The following is a 25,406-nucleotide window of genomic DNA, read 5'->3' on the forward strand; positions in this document are numbered from 1 at the left end:
GCGCCACTCGGGAGATATACAGCATGTAATGTATTTCCTTAAATAATTACATTTTAAAGGCTAATAAGGCTGGTGGAACCGTTCATAGAGGGTTCTAGGTAGAACCCTCCAAAGATAAAAGGGTTCTCGGTAGAACCATACAGGCGGTTCTAGGAAAAACATTTAGATGATAAAATGGTTCTTGGCAGAACACTTCATAGAGGGTTCTAGGTAGAATCATATACAGGGGGTTCTTTGAAGAACCCTACATAGAGGGTTCTAGATAAAACCCTCTGCAAAGGGTTCTACCCAGCACCAAAAAGGGTTCCCCTATGGCAGGGTACCCCAATTTGGCCCACGGGTGGTTTTATTTGACCCCCCAAGCTTTCTGAGCAAAAGAATACTGTAAAAACACCAGGAAATCAGGTTCAAGTGATTATAATTTAAGAAATCTGTTCCCAAACATTCTCACACATAATAGAGAGACGTGATCGTATACAAATATTTGAAATGATTATGTTTTAGTCAAACTGTCACGCTCTGGCTCCGGGACTGTGTATTTTGAGCCAGGGTGTGTTCATTTTGGTTGTGTTTCCTTGTTTGGTCGTGTGACTCCCAATCAGTGGTAACGAGTGTCAGCTGTCGGCTCGTTATCTCTGATTGGGAGCCATATTTAAACTGTCAGTGTTCACCTTAGTGTTGTGGGTTTTTGTTCCTTTACGGTCATTGTAACTGTGGACTTCACGAATCGTTTATTGTTTTGGTTTTTGCACTTTAGTATAATAAAGTCATCATGTTCGCTCAACACGCTGCGTATTGGTCTGCTCCTTTTGAAGACGATCGTGACAGAAAAACCCACCAAGATGGGACCAAGCAGCGTGTCCAGGAGCCATCGCCAGGGAGATCCCTCACAGATCTCCTTCGCCTCCTGGACTGGGTCAAGCCGAGTGAGGAAGAGAAGGGCTTGACATTATGGCAGAAGGGCGAGAGGCTGGCGAGGACATGGAGACCTGGTCCACGGGTAGGAGAGACGCCCGAAATTTTTTTAGGGGGGCTCACGACGTCGGACCAACAGGAGGCCGCGATAGAGCGGCCCAGTGGGTTGCCGGAGAAGGCCGCCGGGTTACGGGGCCACTGGTCGAAGAGGGGATGGAGGAAGTAGAGGCACGGCGAGAGGTACTGGCGTGTGTTGCCAGTCCGGTCCGGCCCGTTCCAGATCCCGGTGTAGGACCAGTGGTGTGTGTCCCCAGTACAGTCCGGCCCATCCAAGCTTCCCGCACCAAGCCAGTGGTGTGCGTCGTCCAGTCCGGCACGGCCCGTGCCTGCTCTCCGCATCAAGCCTGTGGTGCGTCTCGTCAGCCCGGCTCTGCCCGTTCCTGCTCTCCGCACCAGGTCTGTGGTGCACGTCGCCAGCCCAGTCCGGCCCATTCCTGCCACTGCGTACCAAGTCAAGGGTGCGAGTCGTCAGCCGGATTCAGCCCATTCCTGCTACTCGCAACAAGCCAAGGGTGCGAGTCGTCAGCCGGATTCAGCCCATTCCTGCTACTCGCACCAAGCCAAGGGTGCGAGTCGTTAGCCGGATTCAGCCCATTCCTGCTACTCGCACCAAGCCAAGGGTGCGAGTCGTCAGCCGGATTCAGCCCATTCCTGCTACTCGCACCAAGCCAAGGGTGCGAGTCGTCAGCCGGATTCAGCCCATTCCTGCTACTCGCACCAAGCCAGGGATGCGAGTCTTCAGCCTGGTGAGGCCTGTTCCGGCTCCACGCACCATGCAAAGGGTGCGTATCGTCTGCCAGGTCCGGTCCATTCCTGCCTCACGCGCCAAGCCAGGGGTGCGCGTCGGCAGTCCTGATCCAGCTAACTGGGTCAGATCGGACTGGGGGCACTACGGGGGATTGTAGTAGGGTGGTGGTCAAGCCCGAGCCGGGAGCCGCCTCCGAGGAGCAATACCCACCCAGCCCTTCCCTATTTGGGGTGTAGGCGCGGTCGGAGTCCGCGCCTTTAGGGGGGGGTACTGTCACGCTCTGGCTCCGGGACTGTGTATTTTGAGCCAGGGTGTGTTCATTTTGGTTGTGTTTCCTTGTTTGGTCGTGTGACTCCCAATCAGTGGTAACGAGTGTCAGCTGTCGGCTCGTTATCTCTGATTGGGAGCCATATTTAAACTGTCAGTGTTCACCTTAGTGTTGTGGGTTTTTGTTCCTTTACGGTCATTGTAACTGTGGACTTCACGAATCGTTTATTGTTTTGGTTTTTGCACTTTAGTATAATAAAGTCATCATGTTCGCTCAACACGCTGCGTATTGGTCTGCTCCTTTTGAAGACGATCGTGACACAAACATTATATCTGTTTGGGCTTCTTGCGGTCAATTTGCAGTCTACAAATTATTTGTAAATATTTTCCGGCCCCCCCGACCATCCGCTCAAGAAAAACTTGGCCCGCGGCTGAATCTAGTTGATGAATCTAGTTGATGAATCTAGTTGATGAATCTAGTTGATGAATCTAGTTGATGAATCTAGTTGATGATCCTACAGGGACAAACCGAAGACCCTGTATGATTCTACTTAGGACCTTTTATTCTAAGAGTGGAGAAAACAAGAGGACTCTGGTATTTCATGTCTCACCGTGTTTCTGGTTCCACCAAGGCCAAACCGTGTCTGTTTCCCAAATGGTATCCTATCCTCTATGGGCCCTTGTCTAAAGTAGTGTGGGAGAGAGAAAGGAGGCGAGAGGGGGGAGTGAAAGGAGGAGAGAGAGGGGGAGAGAGAAAGGAGGAGAGAGAGGGGGAGAAAGAAAGGAGGAGAGAGAGGGGGAGAGAGAACGGAGGAGAGAGAGGGGGAGAGAGAAAGGAGGAGAGAGAGGGGGAGAGAGAAAGGAGGAGAGAGAGGGGGAGAGAGAAAGGAGGAGAGAGAGGGGGGAGAGAAAGGAGGAGAGAGCGGGGGAGAGAGAAAGGAGGAGAGAGAGGGGGAGAGTGAAAGGAGGAGAGAGATGGGGAGAGAGAAAGGAGGAGAGAGATGGGGAGAGAGAAAGGAGGAGAGAGAGGGGGAGAGAGAAAGGAGGAGAGAGAGGAGGAGAGAGAAAGGAGGAGAGAGAGGAGGAGAGAGAAAGGAGGAGAGAGAGGGGGAGAGAGAAAGGAGGAGAGAGAGGGGGGAGAGAAATGAGGAGAGAGCGGGAGAGAGAAAGGAGGAGAGAGAGGGGGAGAGAGAAAGGAGGAGAGAGAGGGGGAGAGAGAGCAGGAGAGAGAGGGGGAGAGAGAGGGGGAGAGAGAGGGGAGAGAGAAAGGAAGAGAGAGAGGGGGAGAGAGAGCGGGAGAGAGAGGGGGAGGGAGAGGGGGAGAGAGAGGGGGAGAGAGAGGGGGAGAGAGAGCGGGAGAGAGAAAGGAGGAGAGAGAGAGAGGGGGAGAGAGAAAGGAGGAGAGAGGGGGAGAGAGAAAGGAGGAGAGAGAGGGGGGAGAGAAAGGAGGAGAGAGAGCGGGAGAGAGAGGGGGAGAGAGAGGGGGAGAGAGAGGGGGAGAGAGAAAATGGCATGTTGTTCTTCTCTTTCTTAGCTTTTCATAGAATGTGTGGTGTTAGACTGTTAGTTTTGTTACCGCCTGCTCCAATCCCAGCCTCTTCACTGTTACCGCCTGCTCCAATCCCAGCCTCTTCACTGTTACCACCTGCTCCAATCCCAGCCTCTTCACTGTTACCGCCTGCTCCAATCCCAGCCTCTTCACTGTTACCACCTGCTCCAATCCCAGCCTCTTCACTGTTACCGCCTGCTCCAATCCCAGCCTCTTCACTGTTACCGCCTGCTCCAATCCCAGCCTCTTCACTGTTACCACCTGCTCCAATCCCAGCCTCTTCACTGTTACCGTCTGCTCCAATCCCAGCCTCTTCACTGTTACCACCTGCTCCAATCCCAGCCTCTTCACTGTTACCGCCTGCTCCAATCCCAGCCTCTTCACTGTTACCGCCTGCTCCAATCCCAGCCTCTTCACTGTTACCGCCTGCTCCAATCCCAGCCTCTTCACTGTTACCACCTGCTCCAATCCCAGCCTCTTCACTGTTACCACCTGCTCCAATCCCAGCCTCTTCACTGTTACCGCCTGCTCCAATCCCAGCCTCTTCACTGTTACCGCCTGCTCCAATCCCAGCCTCTTCACTGTTACCGCCTGCTCCAATCCCAGCCTCTTCACTGTTACCGCCTGCTCCAATCCCAGCCTCTTCACTGTTACCGCCTGCTCCAATCCCAGCCTCTTCACTGTTACCGCCTGCTCCAATCCCAGCCTCTTCACTGTTACCGCCTGCTCCAATCCCAGCCTCTTCACTGTTACCACCTGCTCCAATCCCAGCCTCTTCACTGTTACCACCTGCTCCAATCCCAGCCTCTTCACTGTTACCACCTGCTCCAATCCCAGCCTCTTCACTGTTACCGCCTGCTCCAATCCCAGCCTCTTCACTGTTACCACCTGCTCCAATCCCAGCCTCTTCACTGTTACCACCTGCTCCAATCCCAGCCTCTTCACTGTTACCACCTGCTCCAATCCCAGCCTCTTCACTGTTCCCACCTGCTCCAATCCCAGCCTCTTCACTGTTACCACCTGCTCCAATCCCAGCCTCTTCACTGTTACCGCCTGCTCCAATCCCATCCTCTTCACTGTTACCGCCTGCTCCAATCCCAGCCTCTTCACTGTTACCACCTGCTCCAATCCCAGCCTCTTCACTGTTACCACCTGCTCCAATCCCAGCCTCTTCACTGTTACCACCTGCTCCAATCCCAGCCTCTTCACTGTTACCGCCTGCTCCAATCCCAGCCTCTTCACTGAGTCCCTCATTTTTATTTTACCTTTATTTAACTAGGCAAGTCAGTTAAGAACAAATTCTTATTTACAATGACGGCCTACACCGGCCACCCTTTTCCCTTTATAGTGCAGTACTGTCACTGTAGGGCCCTGGTCAATAGTAGTGAACTATATAGGGAACATGGGACATTTGGGATACAGACGGACTCAGAATGACTTCCAGCCCAACTGGGTTTAGATTAATAGTGGAATTGTTGTTGTTGTTGCAGGTTCATTTAACTGTAATTTGGACTGGGAGTTCGGTCTGTGCTGAGGAGGAATCTGGCATATGGGACTGCTCCTCAGGGAAGGGAGGAGAGGAGAGAGATAGAGAAAGATAGAGGACGGATGGGGAGAGAGGGAGAGAGAAAGAGAGAGAGAGAGAGAGAGAGAGAGAGAGAGAGAGAGAGAGAGAGAGAGAGAGAGAGAGAGAGAGAGAGAGAGAGAGAGAGAGAGAGAGAGAGAGAGAGAGAGAGAGAGAGAGAGAGAGAGAGAGAGAGAGAGAGAGAGAGAGAGAGAGAGAGAGAGAGAGAGAGAGATCATATTTTCAGGTACACGCCCACAACTTCAACTTGGGTTCTTTCATCCAATCAGGTTGTGTTCGATACGACCCGGCCAAGATTCCCTGGAGGAAAGAACCCATGTCTAGGTTAGGTCATGGCCATCTGAAAATGCACACACACACACAAAGTGTGTCTCTTGTATGTATCTCAGAATCTCACATATGTGTTTGTTTTTGAGAGAATCCATTGATGATGTGATTGTCGTTGATTGATTAATTGTCATATGTACACTCTTAGCCCTATTCGGATGGGATACGTTTTACTGGGGGAGCTCAGGTAGTTGAAGGTTAAAACAAAGTGCTATGCACATAGTCCACAGATGAATGAACTGTTTTGTCACATATCATCTTTCCTAGTGCCAAACTTCTTTTTTTAAAGATGAAGTGGACGATATTGTGCCAATTAATTGATAAATTGCCAAATACGTCAGGTAATTAAATGTCTGCATATGTTCATGGTTCTTATTAATATGCATTTTTATTTTGACTTCCTCTGAACTGAAGCCCGTTAGGCCAATATTAGACTGTCCCTAGACATTTAAAATGTCTTCATGCCTAAAAAAATAGAAACGTATAATATCTGAAAATGTAGCTACACTGGAACCATGTAACTCCGTCTTGTTTATTGCTACGTCTTGTTTGGCCAGCGTTGTGTCAAGTCACTCCGGTTCACACTGACCATTGCGTGTGCAGAAAGTAGCCCATCACAACTTTTTTCCGACTGATCTGTCGATAGAGCCTACTAAATTCAGGGCATCAATGTTGTTGATAAACAACAGCTATAGCTTTTCAAAAAAGCCGTGGTAGAAAGGATTACCTACATATACTGAACAGCTCACGTTATAGACAGAAGCGTGCTACATGGCAGACCAATCCAAACTCATCTCCCGGCATGTCCAGCCCATCCATTATCTCAGCCAATCATGGCTACCGGGAAGGTTCCTGTTCCGTGGCTAAACCAACTAGGCTCGTAGTTTGACCATTTTATTCGTATTTACAGATGGAAAACAAGTTTATTATTGAGGCATATGAAAGTTCCAAAACGCATTTTGATGAAATTAAAGAAAAATACATTCAAATGCCTCTCCTGTGAAGTAGTGACGTGCGTCATATGCCTAGCTTCCTGAAACGGGTTACATTTATTCTAACGGGTGGCCAAAAATAACTATCTGAAAGCCACGCCTCGAATAAGCCATGCCTCCAATCTTTTGATAGGCTGCCATCTCTCCAAAATATTATTATAAAGGTTCAAAATTGAACCCCACCCATCACAAAAAGGTTCCGGTTTCAACCTTTACACAGGGGTTCCTCAAAGACCCCTTTCAGAGGTTCCTCAAGGAATCTTTTTGAACTGGTGTGGCAATTTTTAGAAGCCCAAAATGTTCTTCCAGGCACCTTTACTGTCACGGTTTCGGCCGAGGTTGCTCCTCCTCCTTGCTCGGGCAGGCTTCGGCGGTCGTCGTCCCCGGAGTACTAGCTGCCACCGTTGTATGTTATCGATGTTTGTTTGGTTTTGTCTTCCTTGTACACCTGTTTCCTTTTAGTGTTCATTATGTCCCCTATAAGTTTCTCGTTTTGTTTGTCGTGTGTTGTGTGTAATTGTTCCGCCTGTCCGTAGGTGCTGGTATTTTGCTCTATTGTGTTTAGAGTCCAGACGCACTTTTGCGTATTCCTGTGCATTGGAGTATTTTTGCGCACTGTTGCGTAATCGCTCGCCTCCTTGTTTTTGTTGAGGCCCTTTTCTTTGTATTGTCGTGTCCTCCAGTAAAGTCTGTTGGAAGTAGCTTCTGTGTCCTGCACATCCACATCAGCCACTGACATTTACTTCAAAGAGTGTACATTTTAACGTATCAAGGAAAGATGAACAGTTGTGTTTTGTTTCATTTTACCAAACCCACTGAATAACAAATATACAGAAGTCACACTGAAACTGTTCACATATCCGGGCCAATGAAAACCCCTCCAACAATATCTGAATTATCATCATAGACTAAAGGTGTGAGGCGAAGTTTTTAGTTATTTATTTTATTTTTATTTTACCTTTATTTAACCAACAATAAAAACAACAACACAGAGTTACATATGGGGTAAAACAAAACATAAAGTCAATAACACAATAGAAAATATATATACAGTGTGTGCAAATGTAGCAAGTTATGAAGGTAAGGCAATAAATAGGCCATAGTGCAAAATAATTACAATTACTATTAACACTGGAATGATAGATGTGCAAGAGATGATGTTCAAATAGAGATACTGGGGTGCAAATGAGCAAAATAAATAACAATATGAGGTAGTTGGGTGGGCTAATTTCAGATGGGCTGTGTACAGGTGCAGTGATCGGTAAGGTGCTCTGACAACTGATGCTTAAAGTTAGTGAGGGAGATAAGAGTCTCCAGCTTCAGAGATTTTTGCAGTTCGTTCCAGTCATTGGCAGCAGAGAACTGGAAGGAATGGCGGCTAAAGGAGGTGTTGGCTTTGGGGATGACCAGTGAGATATACCTGCTGGAGCGCAGACTACGGGTGGGTGTTGCTATGGTGACCAATGAGCTAAGATAAGGCGGGGATTTGCCTAGCAGTGATTTATAGATGGCCTGGAGCCAGTGGGTTTGGCGTCGAATATGTAGTGAGGACCAGCCAACGAGAGCGTACAGGTCACAGTGGTGGGTAGTATATGGGGCTTTGGTGACAAAATGGATGGCACTGTGATAGACTACATCAAATTTGCTGAGTAGAGTGTTGGAGGCTATTTTGTAAATGACATCACCGAAGTCAAGGATCGGTAGGATAGTCAGTTTTACGAGGGCATGTTTGGCAGCATGAGTGAAGGAGGCTTTGTTGCAAAATAGGAAGCCGATTCTAGATTTAACTTTGGATTGGAGATGCTTAATGTGAGTCTGGAAGGAGAGTTTAAAGTCTAACCAGACACCTATGTATTTGTAGTTGTCCACATATTCTGGGTCAGACCCGTCGAGAGTAGTGATTCTAGTCGGGTGGGCGGGTGCCAGCAGCGTTCGATTGAAGAGCATGCATTTCGTTTTACTAGCGCTTAAGAGCAGTTGGAGGCTACGGAAGGAGTGTTGTATGGCATTGAAGCTCGTTTGGAGGTTTGTTAACACAGTGTCCAATGAAGGGCCAGATATATACAAAATGGTGTCGTCTGCGTAGAGGTGGATCTGAGAATCACCAGCAGCAAGAGCGACATCATTGATATACACAGAAAAAAGAGTCGGCCCAAGAACTGAACCCTGTGGCACCCCCATAGAGACTGCCATAGGTCCAGACAACAGGCCCTCCGATTTGACACATTGAACTCTATCTGAGAATTTGTTGGTGAACCATGCGAGGCAGTCATTTGAGAAACCAAGGCAATTTAGTCTGCCAATAAGAATGCAGTGATTGACATAGTCGAAAGCCTTGGCCAGGTCGATGAAGACGGCTGCACAGTACTGTCTATTATCGATTGCGGTTATAATATCGTTTAGGACCTTGAGCGTGGCTGAGGTGCACCCATGACCAGCTCGGAAACCAGACTGCATAGCGGAGAAGGTACGGTGTGATTCGAAATGGTCGGTGATCTGTTTGTTAACTTGGCTTTCAAAAACTTTCGAAGGGCAGGGCAGGATGGATATAGGTCTGTAACAGTTTGGATCTAGAGTGTCACCCCTTTGAGGAGGGGGATGACCGTGGCAGCTTTCCAATCTCTGGGGATCTCAGACGTTACGAAAGAGAGGTTGAACAGGCTAGTAATAGGGGTTTCGACAATTTCAGCGGCTAATTTTAGAAAGAAAGGGTCCAGATTGTCTAGCCCAGATGATTTGTAGAGGTCCAGATTTTGCAGCTCTTTCAGAACATCAGCTGTCTGAATTTGTGTGAAGGTGAAGCGGGGGTGGGGGCATGGGCAAGTTGCAGCGGAGGGTGCTGTCACGAGTGTCACTGTAATGCGGTGGATCGAAGTCAGGCGCAGGACACAGAACTCATTGAAACGTACTTTACTGAATAAGTAAAGAAACCAATACAAAATACCTCCACACAGGGAGGAACAAACCCGCTCACCAACTACACACGAAACAAAAAACAAACACGCACAAAACACATTGGGAGCCACCGGGTTAAATAGGGAAGGAGTAATTACATGATAGGAAACAGGTGTGTGACAATCAGACAACAACAGGTAGAACATAGAACATAGAACATAGATCGGCAGTATTCCGGTGACGACGAACGCCGAAGCCTGCCCGAGCAAGGAGGAGGGGCAGCCTCGGCAGAATCCGTGACAGGTGCAGAGCTGGTGACCGGGGTAGTGGTAGCCATGTGGAAAGCATGGCCAGCCGTAGCAAAATGCTTGTTGAAATTCTCGATTATTGTAGATTTATCGGTGATGATAGTGTTTCCTAGCCTCAGTGGAGTGGGCAGCTGGGAGGAGGTGCTCTTATTCTCCATGGACTTTACAGTGTCCCAAAGCAATTTTGGAGTTAGTGCTACAGGATGCACATTTCTGTTTGAAAAAGCCTTTGCTTTCCTAACTGCTTGTGTATATAGGTTCCTAACTTCCCTGAAAAGTTGCATATCGCGTGGGCTATTTGATGCTAATGCAGTACGCCACAGGATGTTTTTGTGCTGGTCAAGGGCAGTCAAGTCTGGGGTGAACCAGGAGCTATATCTGTTCTTAGTTCTGAATTTTTTGAATGGGGCACGCTTATTTAAGATTGAGATGAAAGCACTTTTAAAGAACAACCAGGCATCCTCTACTGACGGAATGAGATCGATATCCATCCAGGATACCTGGGCCAGGTCAATTAGTATGTAATGTAAATGTAAATGTAAATGTAAATTAGGAAGGCCTGCTCGCTAAAGTGTTTTAGGGAGCGTTTGACAGTGATGAGGGGTGGTCGTTTGACCGCGGACCTGTTACGGATGCAGGCAATAAGGCAGTGATCGCTGAGATCCTGGTTGAAGACAGCGGAGGTGTATTTAGAGGGTAAGTTAGTCAGGATGATATCTATGAGGGTACCTATGGTTACGGATTTAGGGTTGTACCTGGTAGGTTCGTTGATAATTTGCGTGAGATTGAGGGCATCTAGTTTGGATTGTAGGATGGCCGGGGTGTTAAGCATATCCCAGTTTAGGTCACCAAGCAGTTCGAACTCTGAGGATAGATGGGGGGCAATCAGTTCACATATGGTGTCCAGGGCACAGCTGGGGGCTGAGGGGCGTCTGTAGCAAGCGGCAACAGTGAGAGACTTATTTCTGGAAAGGTGAATTTTTAGAAGTAGGAGCTCAAACTGTTTGGGCACAAACCTGGATAGTATGATAGAGCTCTGCAGGCTATCTCTACAGTAGATTGCAACTCCACCCCCTTTGGCAGTTCTATCTAGACGGAAAATGTTGTAGTTAGGGATGGACATTTCTGAATTTTTGGTGGCCTTCCTAAGCCAGGATTCAGACACTGCAAGAACATCAGGGTTGGCGGAGTGTGCTAATGCGGTGAATAACTAAAACGTAGGGAGGAGGCTTCTGATGTTAACATGCAAAAAACCAATGCTTTTACGGTTACAGAAGTCAACAAATTATAGCTCCTGGGGAGTAGGAGTGATACTGGGGGCTGCAGGGCCTGGGTTAACCTCTACATCACCAGAGGAACAGAGGAGGACTAGAATAAGGATACGGCTAAAGGCTTTAAGAACTGGTCTTCTAGTGCATTGGGTACAGAGAATAAAGGGGGCAGATTTCTGGGCATTGTAGAATAGATTCAGGGCATTATGTACAGACAAGTATATGGAAGGATATGAGTACAGTGGAGGTAAACCTAAGCGTTGGGTAACAATGAAAGAGATAGCATCACTGGAGGCACCGATTGAGCCGGTCTCCGCGTGTATGGGGGGTGGAACAAAGGAGCTATTGGAGGCAGCTTGAGAGGGATTTGGGGCTCTACAGTGAAATTGTATAATAAGAACTAACTGGAACAGCAATAGGCTAGGCATATTGACATGGGAGAGAGGCATAAAGCAATCACAGGTGTTATTCGAGAGAGCTAAGACAACAACTGGTAATGGCGATGAAAGTTTGGACTGAGGCTAAACAGATAAACAGGACAGGGTACCATGTAAAGTATGAAAAATGTATGCACTCACTAACTGTAAGTCGCTCTGGATAAGAGCGTCTGCTAAATGACTTAAATGTTAAATGTAAAATGTAAATGTAAAGGAACTGTCCAGCTGAGTGATCATAAGGTCCAGTGAACAGCAATATGTGAGTCCGAGAGCAGTTCGAATTGGTGCTACAGCACAGGCTAGCAGGAAGCACAGCTGTTGTTTGCGTGTGCTAGCGGGCCGGGGCTAGCAGATGGAACTTCGTGGTCGTCGCAACGGGAAGCCTGTTGAAACCACAGACGATTACGTCAGCAGACCAGTCGTGATGGATCGTCGGGGCTTCGTGTCGACGCTAGGAGGTCCCGTACGGTTGACAGAGAGGTAGATAGCCGGGAGATGGGCCTGAATCGAGGCTAGCTCAAGGCTGATTAGCCAACCACAACATCCATTTGGTTGCAGCTAGCTAGTTGCGATGATCCGGTGTTAAAGGTCCAGTGATTGATTCATTGATTCCGGCAGAAAAACCGATATGTTCTGGGTCGATTACGCGCTGTGCAGACAGTGCAGACTGGCCAATAATAGTCCAGGCTAGAACTGGCTGGTAGGTAGTGCAGGCCACGGACAATGGTGAAAAACCGCTAACGGTGGCTAATAGCAAGTAGCTAGTTTGCTGGCTACTCCCGTCCAGTAGACAGAGGTAGATAGCTGGGATATGGGCCTGGCTCGAGGCTAGCTCAAGGCTAACTGGTGTTTGCTTCGTGGGCAGTGGTGATTAGCCAACAGCAACATCCTTTCGGTTGCGGCTAGCTAGTTGCGATCCGGTGTTAATGTCCAGTGATTCAGTTATTCCGGCAGAAAATCCGATGTTCTGGGTGTAAACCGCTAACGGTGGCTAATAGCAAGTAGCTAGTTAGCTGGCTAGCTAGTTTCAACTGGAGATTCTAGATAAAAGGTAAGTCAATAATAGAATCTGTTCCACATTGAGTGAGGCAGGTTGCAGGAAAGTATATTTAGTAGAAGGATGAAAAGTGTGATAGGGAAATATGTACGAAAAATACAAAAAATAAAAATACAAAAATACAGGCTATTTACACGGACACACACAGAGTACAGAGTACAGACAAACGTTATGACCCCTCTTCTAGCCATAGCTGACATGTTTGGGGTTGTTTTTTGGCACTGACACTTCTGAGTGTGAGGTTTGTCACGTCAACTCTGACATCTGAAGTGGAAACACACACACACACACGCAATCACTGCGATGTTGACATTTCATGCTGATATCAACAATGGTATGAAATTAGAAAGAGGGAATATGCACAGCTCGCTACAGGGCCATTTTTTTTTTATTCAACAAAAATGTGCATGAAATGTATTTCCCTGGGAAAAGGAAAACCCTTGTGTTTCTTGGACAGGAAGAGGTGGGAGAGAGGAAAGGGCATGAGCGAGAGAGAGAGAGAGAGAGAGAGAGAGAGAGAGAGAGAGAGAGAGAGAGAGAGGTTCAATATGGAGACACTAATCACATTTAATACTACATACACACTGATAGACACATGCACAAGCACAAAACCCTCATGTTGAAAGGCTAATGGTATGTAATAAAGATGTGGTGTTCAATCAGAAGGAGCCCCACTATAAAACAGGATAGCTTCCTGTAACAGTGGATCAGTCTCCTGCTGGTGTCACACTGGAAACCAGAGCTAGACCACACGGTTCCACACAGAGCTCACACACCACCAGGCCAGACTCACACACACACACACACACACACACACACACACACACACACACACACACACACACACACACACACACACACACACACACACACACACACACACACACACACACACACACACACACACACACACACTCACACTCACACTCACACTCACACTCACACACTCACACTCACACTCACACTCACACACTCACACTCACACACACTCACACACTCACACACTCACACACACACACACTCACACACACACACACACACACACAGTGTGTTTGTATTTTCTCCATATTACTGGGTCTGGGGTCTGGGCATATGTTACGTTTTCTGATGGTCCTCTCATGTGTGATATGATTGGATTCTGGAGAGGAGAGGGTGGCGACACGCCTCATTACCCCTGGTACTCACTACCATATGGTGCTCTCTCTCTCAAATTCACTTCACAATCCTACGATTATCCACGTTGATAAACGTCTATGGTTGAAGTGGTGATAAAACATACGTTTTTGCAGCAAACGTCTATGGGTGATGAGGTTAAGTTGAGGCATTGTTACCTCAACTCCTCTCTGAACTCCTCTCTGAACTCCTCTCTGAACTCCTCTCTGAACTCCTCTCTGAACTCAGAGAAACCGAAACCGAAACTAAGCTCTACACTGTCAGTTAAACTGCGCAACAACCAATCACTGCACAACAAAATTAAAATGACGTGCTTTTACCATCAAGTAGGCTGGCAGTTTTGTCGTGACTTGTCTTGCAATGGGATTGAACACACGGCCCTCTGAGCTGGAATCACCGTATTACGCCGTTTCCGCATTAGAAAGAGGCCAGGGGAGACAGATCCATGTGTGTGTATCGCATGTTGCTATCACACTGCTGAAAGAGGCCAGGGGAGACAGATCCATGTGTGTGTATCGCATGTTGCTATCACACTGCTGAAAGAGGCCAGGGGAGACAGATCCATGTGTCTGTGTATCCCATGTTGCACTGCAGCAGGGAGAATTGGGAGGAACACAACACTGTCTCTCTCTCTTTTATTTTACTCATTTTTTCTCTTACTCCTAGTCTCTCCATTCCTCTCTTCCCCATTCTTCTCTCTGTCTCCCATCAGGGCGGCAGGTAGCCTAGCGTGGCGGCAGGTAGCCTAGCGTGGCGGCAGGTAGCCTAGCGGTGACAGGTAGCCTAGCGGTGGCAGGTAGCCTAGTGTGGCGGCAGGTAGCCTAGCGATGGCAGGTAGCCTAGCGTGGCGGCAGGTAGCCTAGCGGTGGCAGGTAGCCTAGTGTGGCGGCAGGTAGCCTAGCGATGGCAGGTAGCCTAGCGGTGGCAGGTAGCCTAGCGGTGACAGGTAGCCTAGCGGTGGCAGGTAGCCTAGCGGTGGCAGGTAGCCTAGTGTGGCGGCAGGTAGCCTAGCGATGGCAGGTAGCCTAGCGTGGCGGCAGGTAGCCTAGCGGTGGCAGGTAGCCTAGTGTGGCGGCAGGTAGCCTAGCGATGGCAGGTAGCCTAGCGATGACAGGTAGCCTAGCGGTGACAGGTAGCCTAGCGGTGGCAGGTAGCCTAGCGGTGACAGGTAGCCTAGCGGTGGCAGGTAGCCTAGCGGTGACAGGTAGCCTAGCGGTGGCAGGTAGCCTAGTGTGGCGGCAGGTAGCCTAGCGATGGCAGGTAGCCTAGCGTGGCGGCAGGTAGCCTAGCGGCTGCAGGTAGCCTAGCGTGGCGGCAGGTAGTCTAGCGTGGCGGCAGGTAGCCTAGCGGTGGCAGGTAGCCTAGCGGTGGCAGGTAGCCTAGCGTGGCGGCAGGTAGCCTAGCGGTGGCAGGTAGCCTAGCGTGGTGGCAGGTAGCCTAGCGGTGGCAGGTAGCCTAGCGGTGGCAGGTAGCCTAGCGGCGGCAGGTAGCCTAGCGTGGCGGCAGGTAGCCAGCGTGGCGGCAGGTAGCCCAGCGATGGCAGGTAGCCTAGCGGGTGGCAGGTAGACTAGCGGTGGCAGGTAGCCTAGCGTGGCGGCAGGTAGCCTAGCGTGGCGGCAGGTAGCCTAGCGATGGCAGGTAGCCTAGCGGTGGCAGGTAGACTAGCAGGGGCAGGTAGCCTAGCGGCTGCAGGTAGCCTAGCGTGGCGGCAGGTAGCCTAGCGGTGGCAGGTAGCCTAGCGGTGGCAGGTAGCCTAGCGGGGGCAGGTAGCCTAGCGGGGGACAGGTAGCCTAGCGGGCGGCAGGTAGCCTAGCGGCTGCAGGTAGCCCAGCGGTGGCAGGTAGACTAGCAGGGGCAGGTAGCCTAGCGGCTGCAGGTAGCCTAGCGTGGCGGCAGGTAGCCTAGCGGTGGCAGGTAGCCTAGCGGCTGCAGGTAGCCTAGCGGTGGCAGGTAGCCTAGCGGTGGCAGGTAGCCTAGCGGTGGCAGGTAGCCTAGCGTGGTGGCAGGTAGCCTAGCGGTGGCAGGTAGCCTAGCGGCTGCAGGTAGCCTAGCGGTGGCAGGTAGCCTAGCGGTGGCAGGTAGCCTAGCGGTGGCAGGTAGCCTAGCGGGCAGGTAGCCTAGCGGTGGCAGGTAGCCTAGCGGCTGCAGGTAGCCTAGCGGTGGCAGGTAGCCTAGCGGTGGCAGGTAGCCTAGCGGTGGCAGGTAGCCCTAGCGGTGGCAGGTAGCCTAGCGGTGGCAGGTAGCCTAGTGGCTGCAGGTAGCCTAGCGGTGGCAGGTAGCCTAGCGGTGGCAGGTAGCCTAGCGGTGGCAGGTAGCCTAGCGGTGGCAGGTAGCCTAGTGGCTGCAGGTAGCCTAGCGGTGGCAGGTAGCCTAGCGGTGGCAGGTAGCCTAGCGGTGGCAGGTAGCCTAGCGGTGGCAGGTAGCCTAGCGGTGGCAGGTAGCCTAGCGGTGGCAGGTAGCCTAGCGGTGGCAGGTAGCCTAGCGGTGGCAGGTAGCCTAGTGGCTGCAGGTAGCCTAGCGGTGGCAGGTAGCCTAGCGGTGGCAGGTAGCCTAGCGGTGGCAGGTAGCCTAGTGGCGGCAGGTAGCCTAGCGGTGGCAGGTAGCCTAGCGGTGGCAGGTAGCCTAGCGGTGGCAGGTAGCCTAGTGGCTGCAGGTAGCCTAGCGGCTGCAGGTAGCCTAGCGGCGGGCGGTTGGTAGTCTAGCGGGGGCAGGTAGTCTAGCGGGGACAGGTAGTCTAGCGGGGACAGGTAGCATAGCGGGGTGGCAGGTAGCCTAGCGGGGGCAGGTAGTCTAGCGGGGACAGGTAGCCTAGCGGGTGGCAGGTAGCATAGCGGGGTGGCAGGTAGCCTAGCGGGGGCAGGTAGTCTAGCGGGCGGCAGGTAGCCTAGCGGGGGCAGGTAGTCTAGTGGGGGGCAGGTAGCCTAGCGGGGGCAGGTAGTCTAGTGGGGGCAGGTAGCCTAGCGGGGGCAGGTAGTCTAGTGGGGGCAGGTAGCCTAGTGGGGCATAGCAACACCCACCCGTAGTATGCGCTCCAGCAGGTATATCTCACTGGTCATCCCCAAAGCCAACACCTCCTTTGGCCGCCATTCCTTCCAGTTCTCTGCTGCCAATGACTGGAACGAACTGCAAAAATCTCTGAAGCAGGAGACTCTTATCTCCCTCACTAACTTTAAGCATCAGTTGTCAGAGCAGCTTACCGATCACTGCACCTGTACACAGCCCATCTGTAATTAGCCCACCCAACTACCTCATCCCCATATTGTTATTTACATTATTATTTATTTAGCTAATTTGCACCCCAGTATCTCTATTTGCACATCATCTTCTGCACATCTATCACTCCAGTGTTAATACTAAATTGTAATTATTTTGCACTATGGCCTATTTATTGCCTTACCTCCATAACTTACTACATTTGCACACACTGTATATATATTTTCTATTGTGTTATTGACTGTACGTTTTGTTTATTCCATATGTAACTCTGTTTTGTTGTTGTTTTTATCGCACTACCTGGTTAAATAAAGTTTTTTTTTTTTTTATACATCCAATAATAAGCGCTGAGCTCTGTTGACATAGCTGTGCAGATTTCTCGCAACAACTTTTATAGATTTTATATTTTGTGGTCGTAGTCTTCAAAGTTGTTTCCGTAGGTCGCGAAAAAAGCAAAATTAGCATGAAACGAGAGGAATTAAATGTAAAAAGGCTTTGAAAATAAAAAGCTTGGTGTGCGCTCAGTGCTCCGTTGAAACTTCACATCACCTGACTTACCTACGCTCCACTAGCTTCTGACTTACCTAACATCACTGTTAAGATTTAAAATTAGAAATGATCAAACCCGTTCACAGGGTTGGTTAAACCTTTTACTGCAGTGGGCTAAATCCCAATACCACACAGAATACTGAAATATAACAAAACCATTTGACATAGAAAACACCAGATTTTCCGTGTTTTTTTTGTTGTTGTTGAAATAATGTTTCTTAGTTATGAAATTATGAAAGATATGACATTCCACCCATGAGGCCACTAGGTAATTGGACCTCCTTTGATGTCTACAGAGTTAGATAAGTTAGCCTTTAGTTAATAATAATAATAATTTAATAATTGTCTTGCTCCACACGTTTGGAATGATTTATAGTAGTGACCCTGGGGCGGTTCAGGCAGCAGACAGAGGATTTTTTTTATAATGAACAACGTGTTTGTTTTAGTTGACTGTGTTTTGTGTATATAGTGTATATTTATATGTGTCTGTTCAGTATGTGTTGTGCTGTATTTGATTCGTTTTTATATTGTATTTGATAGTTGATGGGGCGGCAGGTAGGTTAGTGGTTTAGAGCGTTGTGCCAGTAACCGAAAGGTCACTGGTTCTAATCCCCGAGCCGACTAGGTGAAAAATCTGTCGATGTGCCCTTGAGCAAGGCATTTAACCCTCATTGCTCCTGTAAGTCGCTCTGGATAAGAGCGTCTGCTAAATGTAAGATTATGTGTTTTATGAAGTTGTATTTGCAAGGCTCTCTGGTAAAAGAGACACTGGTCTCAATGGTGACTCCCTGATTAAATAAAGCTAAATAATTGTGAGAAATCGTTGAAAAATAACAGTAATTTTGAAGTCATATTAAAGTGTATATTACAATTAGAAAAAAACAATGTTCATTTTTTTATTGTTTATTTTTTACTTTTGTTTATTATCTTTCACTTGCTTTGGCAATGTTAACATATTTTTCCCATACCAATTATGCCCTTAAATTACATTGAATTTAATTGAGAGAGAGAGAGACAGAGAGAGAGAGAGAGAGAGAGAGAGAGAGAGAGATGGCGAGTGAGAGAAAGACAGATAGAGAGAGACATGAAGAAAGAGAGAGCGATGGAGAGAGAGAGGGAGAGAGAGAGCGAGACAAACAGAGAGAGAAATCGAGAGAGAGAGATGGAAAGAGAGAGAGGGAGAGAGAAACAGAGAGAGAGAGAGAGACAGAGAGAGCGCGCGCGAGAGAGAGATAGAGGGAGAGAGAAAGAGAAACAGACAGAGAGACATGGAGAGAGAGAGCGAGGGAGAGAGAGACAGAGAAACAGAGAAACAAAGAGAGAGAGAGAGAGAGAGAGAGAGAGAGAGAGAGAGAGAGAGAGAGAGAGAGAGAGAGAGAGAGAGAGAGAGATGGCGAGTGAGAGAGAGAGAGAGACAGATAGAGAGAGCGATGGAGAGAGAGAAACAAAGAAACAGAGAGAGAGACAGAGAGACAGAGAGAGAGCGAGAGAGAGAGAGAGAGAGAGAGAGAGAGAGAGAGAGAGAGAGAGAGAGAGAGAGAGAGAGAGAGAGAGAGACAGACAGAGAGAGAAATCGAGAGAGAGAAATCGAGAGAGAGAGAGAGAGCGAGGGAGCGAGAGAGAGTGAGAGGGAGAGAAAGAGGGAGAGAGAAACAGAGAAACAGAGAGAGAGAAACAGACAAGAGAGAGAGAGAGAGAGAGAGAGAGAGAGAGAGAGAGAGAGCGAGGGAGAGAGAGAGAGAGAGAGAGAAGGGGAGAGAGACAGACAGAGACAGAGATAGACAGGGAGAGAGAGAGGGCAAGAGAGAGAGAGGATTGTGGAACAAAGCATTCCCCTGCCTCTTGTAGTTATCTTTCTAATGTATGCATCCTTTCTGAAGAGCAATTCACCCTTCTGATTGTGTATCAGCGTTTAGCAGCACTAAATGGTATCAGAACACGCCAGGCTCCATTATGAATGTAATACATCAACAAGATGAGGCTGGGGTGTTTGTGTCTATGTGCGTGCATACGAGGAGTATTCTCCAGGACAGTAGTTGTATTAGTGTTTTGTGACAGAGACAGAGGTGGGTTATGTTATGGTAACCAGGAAAGAGAGAGAGAGAGAGATACTCACCCATGTGTGTGTGTGTGTTATGGTAACCAGACAGACAGGTATTCCTTCTTACTCTAACATGAAGGATGGTCCCATTACCTCACAGTGGGCCGTATCTCCAGACGGGACGGGGGATGGGGATAGGGGACGGGGACGGGGACGGGGGACTGGGGGACGGGGACGGGGGACGGGGGACGGGGACGGGGGACGGGGACGGGGGCGGGGACGGGGACGGGGGACGGGGACGGGGGACGGGGACGGGGACGGGGACGGGGACGGGGACGGGGACGGGGGACGGGGACGGGGGACGGGGACGGGGACGGGGGACGGGGACGGGGGACAGGGGACGGGGACGGGGACGGGGACGGGGCCAAGTAGTCTTGCGGTTTGCCAGAGCGTTGAAGATGGGTATGACAGATGGACATATAAACCGTACCTGCTCAATCTCAGGGCAAAACCTTTGGTGAGCTCTTCTAGGCACTAGATATCTGGGGAGTTGACAGGTAATCGTTAAGGACTGGGGAGTTGACAGGTAATCGTTAAGGACTGGGGAGTTGACAGGTAATCGTTAAGAACTGGGGAGTTGACAGGTTATCGTTAAGAACTGGGGAGTTGATTTGTAATCGTTAAGGACTGGGGAGTTGACAGGTAATCGTTAAGAACTGGGGAGTTGACAGGTAATCGTTAAGGACTGGGGAGTTGATTTGTAATCGTTAAGGACTGGGGAGTTGACAGGTAATCGTTAAGGACTGGGGAGTTGACAGGTAATCGTTAAGGACTGGGGAGTTGACAGGTAATCGTTAAGGACTGGGGAGTTGACAGGTAATCGTTAAGGACTGGGGAGTTGATTTGTAATCGTGAAGGACTGGGGAGTTGATTTGTAATCGTTATAGACTGGGGAGTTTTTCAGGATAAGAAAGAAACTGAATGGAGCTAAGCACAGGCAACGTCCTAGAGGAAAACCTGGTCCAGTCTGCTTTCCACCAGACACTGGGAGATGAATTCACCTTTCAGCAGGACAATAACCTAAAACACAAGGCCAAATCTACACTAGAGTTGCTTACCAAGAAGACAGTGAATGTTCCTGATTGGCCTAGTTACAGTTTTGACTTCAATCTAATTGAAAAACTATGGCAAGACCTGAAAATGGTTGTCTAGCAACGATCAACAACCAATTTGACAGAGCTTGAAGAATTTTGATAAAGAATAATGGGCAAATGTTGCACAATCCAGGTGTGGAAAGCACTTAGAGACTTACCCAGAAAGACTCACAGCTGTAATCGCTGCCAAAGGTGATTTTAACATGTATTGACTCAGGGGGTTGAATACTTATCTAATCAAGATATATTAGTGTTTTATTTTCCAAAAATATTTTACAAAATTTTCTAAAATGTCTTCCACTTTTACAGTAGTAGAGTATTTTATGTAGATTGTTGATAAAAACAAATGACAATGAAATAGATATTAATCCCACTTTGTAACAAAATATGGAAAAAGGCAAGTTGTGTCAATATGTTCTGTAGAAACTGTACACACACACACACACACACACACACACACACACACACACACACACACACACACACACACACACAGACCCCCCCCACACACACACACAGAGAGACACAAACTAAACACACACACACACACAGAGAGAGACACAAACTAAACACACACACACACACACACACAGAGACACAAACTAAACACACACACAGACACAGACACACACACACACACACACACAGCCCCCCCCACACACACACACAGAGAGACACAAACTAAACACACACACACACACACAGAGACACAAACTAAACACACACACAGACACAGACACACACACACACACACAGCCCCCCCCACACACACACACACAGAGAGACACAAACTAAACACACACACACACACAGACACACACACAGAGACACAAACTAAACACACACACACACACAGACACACACACACACACACAACCCCCCACACACACACACACACAGAGACACAAACTAAACACACACACACACACAGAGAGAGACACAAACTAAACACACACACAGACACAGACACACACACTTTTACAGTAGTAGAGTATTTTATGTAGATTGTTGATAAAAACAAATGACAATGAAATAGATATTAATCCCACTTTGTAACAAAATATGGAAAAGGCAAGTTGTGTCAATATGTTCTGTAGAAACTGTACACACACACACACACACACACACACACACACACACACACACACACACACACACACACACAGACCCCCCCCACACACACACACACAGAGAGACACAAACTAAACACACACACACACACAGAGAGAGACACAAACTAAACACACACACACACACACACACACACACAGAGACACAAACTAAACACACACACAGACACAGACACACACACACACACACCCCCCCCACACACACACACACAGAGAGACACAAACTAAACACACACACACACACACAGAGACACAAACTAAACACACACACAGACACAGACACACACACACACAGCCCCCCACACACACACACAGAGAGACACAAACTAAACACACACACACACACACACCCCCACACACACACACACACACACACACACACACACAGAGAGACACAAACTAAACACACACACACACACACACACACAGAGAGACAAACTAAACACACACACAGACCCGTATTTCCATGATCAGTCCACACTCCTAATAATGATCAGCGGTTTGAGATGATTTATTCCTTTTACTTTATGAAAAGATACTGGTCTATATTATTTACCATTACAGTTTTTTCCAACTGCTTACACACGTTTTCAAAACTATGTCTCCTTTTTTCAAAACTCTACACACAATTCCCAAAACTGCACACACAAAATGCAAAATGCCTCACATCTCCTTCAAAATGTAACACTTCATTCAAAATGCCATAAACACATGTCAGAATGAAGCATTTGCATCAAATGGCAAACACTACTTTCATAATAGTAAATTTTTGGATATACCATGTAAACACTGTTGTTCTAAATCTAAAGCCCTTTGGTCTTTCATAGGCTTATATATACATTTCAATACAATGTTCTACAGTGAAAGTAATCTGCTGAGAGGGGTAACAAGTACACTGTAAACACCAATGCAATGTAGAAACAAAAAATATTTATTAGGCCAAACATTACTGTTGTATACAGTAGCATACAACAAAACCATAAACATATGTAAACCAAAAGTATATTCTTTAGAATACAGTAAAGAACACAAAAGTGTGTGTGGGGTCCGGGGGGGCAGTCCAGGAATTGGTAGGCGGGGGGGGCAGTCACCAGTGCTAAGCTACGCTTCATCTCTTCTCCGGGCTGGGTCTGGTCACAATACTTCGTCCACATCACAAGATACGTTTTCTCTTGCCAAACATCGAGGGAAGTATCTCCTAGCATGGCGTATCCAACCTTGGACAGAGGCAACCTCTATGTCCCCACATGCGTCCTCCATTGCCTGGAGAAGCGGCATGCGGGCATAGGGTTGGCAATCATACACTTTCTAGCGCCAGGCTGAGAAGAATTCCTCTATGGGATTTAGAAAAGGTGAATATGGGGGTAGGTACAAAACTACAAATTGTGGATGGGTGGCAAACCAGTTTTGGGCCAGAACAGCCCGGTGAAAACTAACATTGTCCCATATTACCACAAATCTAGCAGGCTCTGATCTGGATCAGGGACAAGCATTGTGTAAATTGCATCCAGAAAAGTGAGGATATGGCCGGTGTTGTACGGACCCAGTGTGGCATTGTGATGGAGGACCCCGTTTTGAGTGATGGCAGCACACATAGTTATATTACCCCCACGCTGTCCAGGGACATTGGTAATTGCCCTCTGTCCTATTACATTTATTCCGCGGCGCCTGGTTTTGGTGAGGTTAAAGCCAACCTCATCCACATAAATAAATGTACATGGGCATCCATCTCCAATACTCTCTGTAACAGACAAAATGATATACAGATGAGTAAATATGGTATGTCTGAAGTACTGGAAGTAGTGTTGCATACATACCTCTACAAAGTCATGTCGCAGATTCTTGACTCTGTCAGAGTTTCTCTCAAATGGCACCTTGTAAAGTTGTTTCATCGTCACTTGGTGCCATTGGAGGATGCGTTGTATGGTCGACAGGCTTACAGCATTGATGTTGTTACAGTTTTTTTTGATTGCTTAAGCACGATTTTCAAAACAGGGTCCGTGTTTTCAAAACACTACACACAATTAGCAACAACCACACACCCAATTAGCAAAACACTACAGATCCTTTGCAAAATTAAACACTCTTGTAAAAACTATACACTTCTTTTTAAAACCACACTTTGTTACCATATGAAACACACACGTTTCACATTACTATACTCTGTTTGCACGAGTTACACTCTGCTGTGATAAACCTAAAACACTTTTAGCACTTCTACTTCCCTATGATTAGAGTAGGCTACTCTCAACAAAGTACAAATATAATGTAAATTCACCAAACACTACACAAGACCAATGTTGCAGACTGAAGAAACTCATTTATTTCTCAACACGCCCAAAATGTTGACATGGAGATTCATAATACTGTAACCAATGTCACTTTACGTATTGTAAGTTCAAAAAAATAAAAATAAATAACTAGACATTGTCTCTTCGCCTAGCTGGATCTGGCCAGAGAATTTCATCAACATCGCAGGCAATGTTGTCATTAGCAAGACACCTTGGAAAGAAACGTCTTGAATGACGAATCCATCCTTGCATTGCTGCTACCTCCATCTGGTCACAGGCCTCCTCCATGGCTTGGATGAGGGGTACCTCAGCCTGGAGACGGAGATCATATACCTTCCACCGCCATGCCGAGAAAACTCTTCTATAGGGTTGAGGAATGGAGAGTATGGTGGAAGATATAGGACGGTGAAATGTGGATGTTGCTGAAACCAGTTCTGAACCAGAGCAGAGCGGTGGAAAGACACATTGTCCCAGACAACAATGTATTGCATATGATCGATTTGATTTGCTGCTGTTATGTTGTGCAATTGGTCCAAGAATGTAAGTATGAGTGCTGTGTTGTAAGGGGCCCATATGGGCATGGCGGTGGAGGACCCCATTCTGTGTAATGGCTGCACAGAGTGTTATATTACCCCCACGTTGCCCTGGGACATTGACTATAGCCCTGTGGCCAATGATGTTTCTTCCCCTCCTTCGTGTTCTCGTCAGGTTGAACCCAGCCTCATCTACGTAAATGAACTCATGCTGGATCTCCTCTCCATCCATTCGTAAAACTCTCTGAAAAACAGTGTCAGGCAAAATTGTGTAGTTCAGTGTAGATCTAGTATACATATTACAGTACAGTAAAAGATTATGAGACAGTATGCAAGATCACACTGCTAAAGTGAATACATACCTCTGCATAATCATGCCGCAGTCGTTTCACCCTTTCGGAATTGCGCTCGAAAGGCACTCGATAAATTTGCTTCATTTGAATATGTTTTTTTTTAGGATGCGTGCCAGTGTTGATGTTGAGACCTGATGGATATCGTTGAAAATGGCGTGGTTATTGACAATGTTAGCTTGGAGCTGCTTGAGTGTTATAGCATTGTTGGCCAAAACCATGTTTACTATCTCCCTCTCTTGCTGTTCTGTGAACATAGGAGGCCTTCCCCCTTGTCGTCCCTGACCCTCAATCCTATGTAGAAAAAAAAACAGTATACAATAGTACAGTAATTTCACAGGAAAAGGTAACAGAAGTGCTGATAGTGCATAGAATATAGTACTGTAAGCAGTTACTGAAACCGTGCAGATGTTTTTGATATGCTGATATTTTTACAATACCTATTTTCCAGTCGAAATGTTCTCATCACACTTGCCACTGTATATCGGCTTAGATTTGGCTGTACTCGCAGTCCAGCCTCCCTCAGCGTCAGGCCGTGGTTGACAATGTGGTCAACCAGTG

General features: G+C 47.9%; 1 protein-coding gene across 1 annotated transcript in view; it reads left to right on the forward strand.

Annotated features, from left to right (window-relative positions):
• Window positions 1-11,778: 11,778 nt before the first annotated feature.
• Window positions 11,779-25,406, forward strand: part of LOC121556280 (protocadherin-16-like) — a gene marked incomplete at its 3' end in the record, with an annotated part of 113,259 nt that continues 99,631 nt past the window's right edge. The window contains exon 1 of the mRNA XM_045212720.1: window positions 11,779-11,817. Coding sequence (XP_045068655.1) covers window positions 11,779-11,817 — 39 coding nt within the window. The remainder of the gene's footprint in view (window positions 11,818-25,406) is intronic.

Source organism: Coregonus clupeaformis, unplaced genomic scaffold (assembly GCF_020615455.1).
Source record: "Coregonus clupeaformis isolate EN_2021a unplaced genomic scaffold, ASM2061545v1 scaf0045, whole genome shotgun sequence".
Classification (NCBI taxonomy): domain Eukaryota; kingdom Metazoa; phylum Chordata; class Actinopteri; order Salmoniformes; family Salmonidae; genus Coregonus; species Coregonus clupeaformis.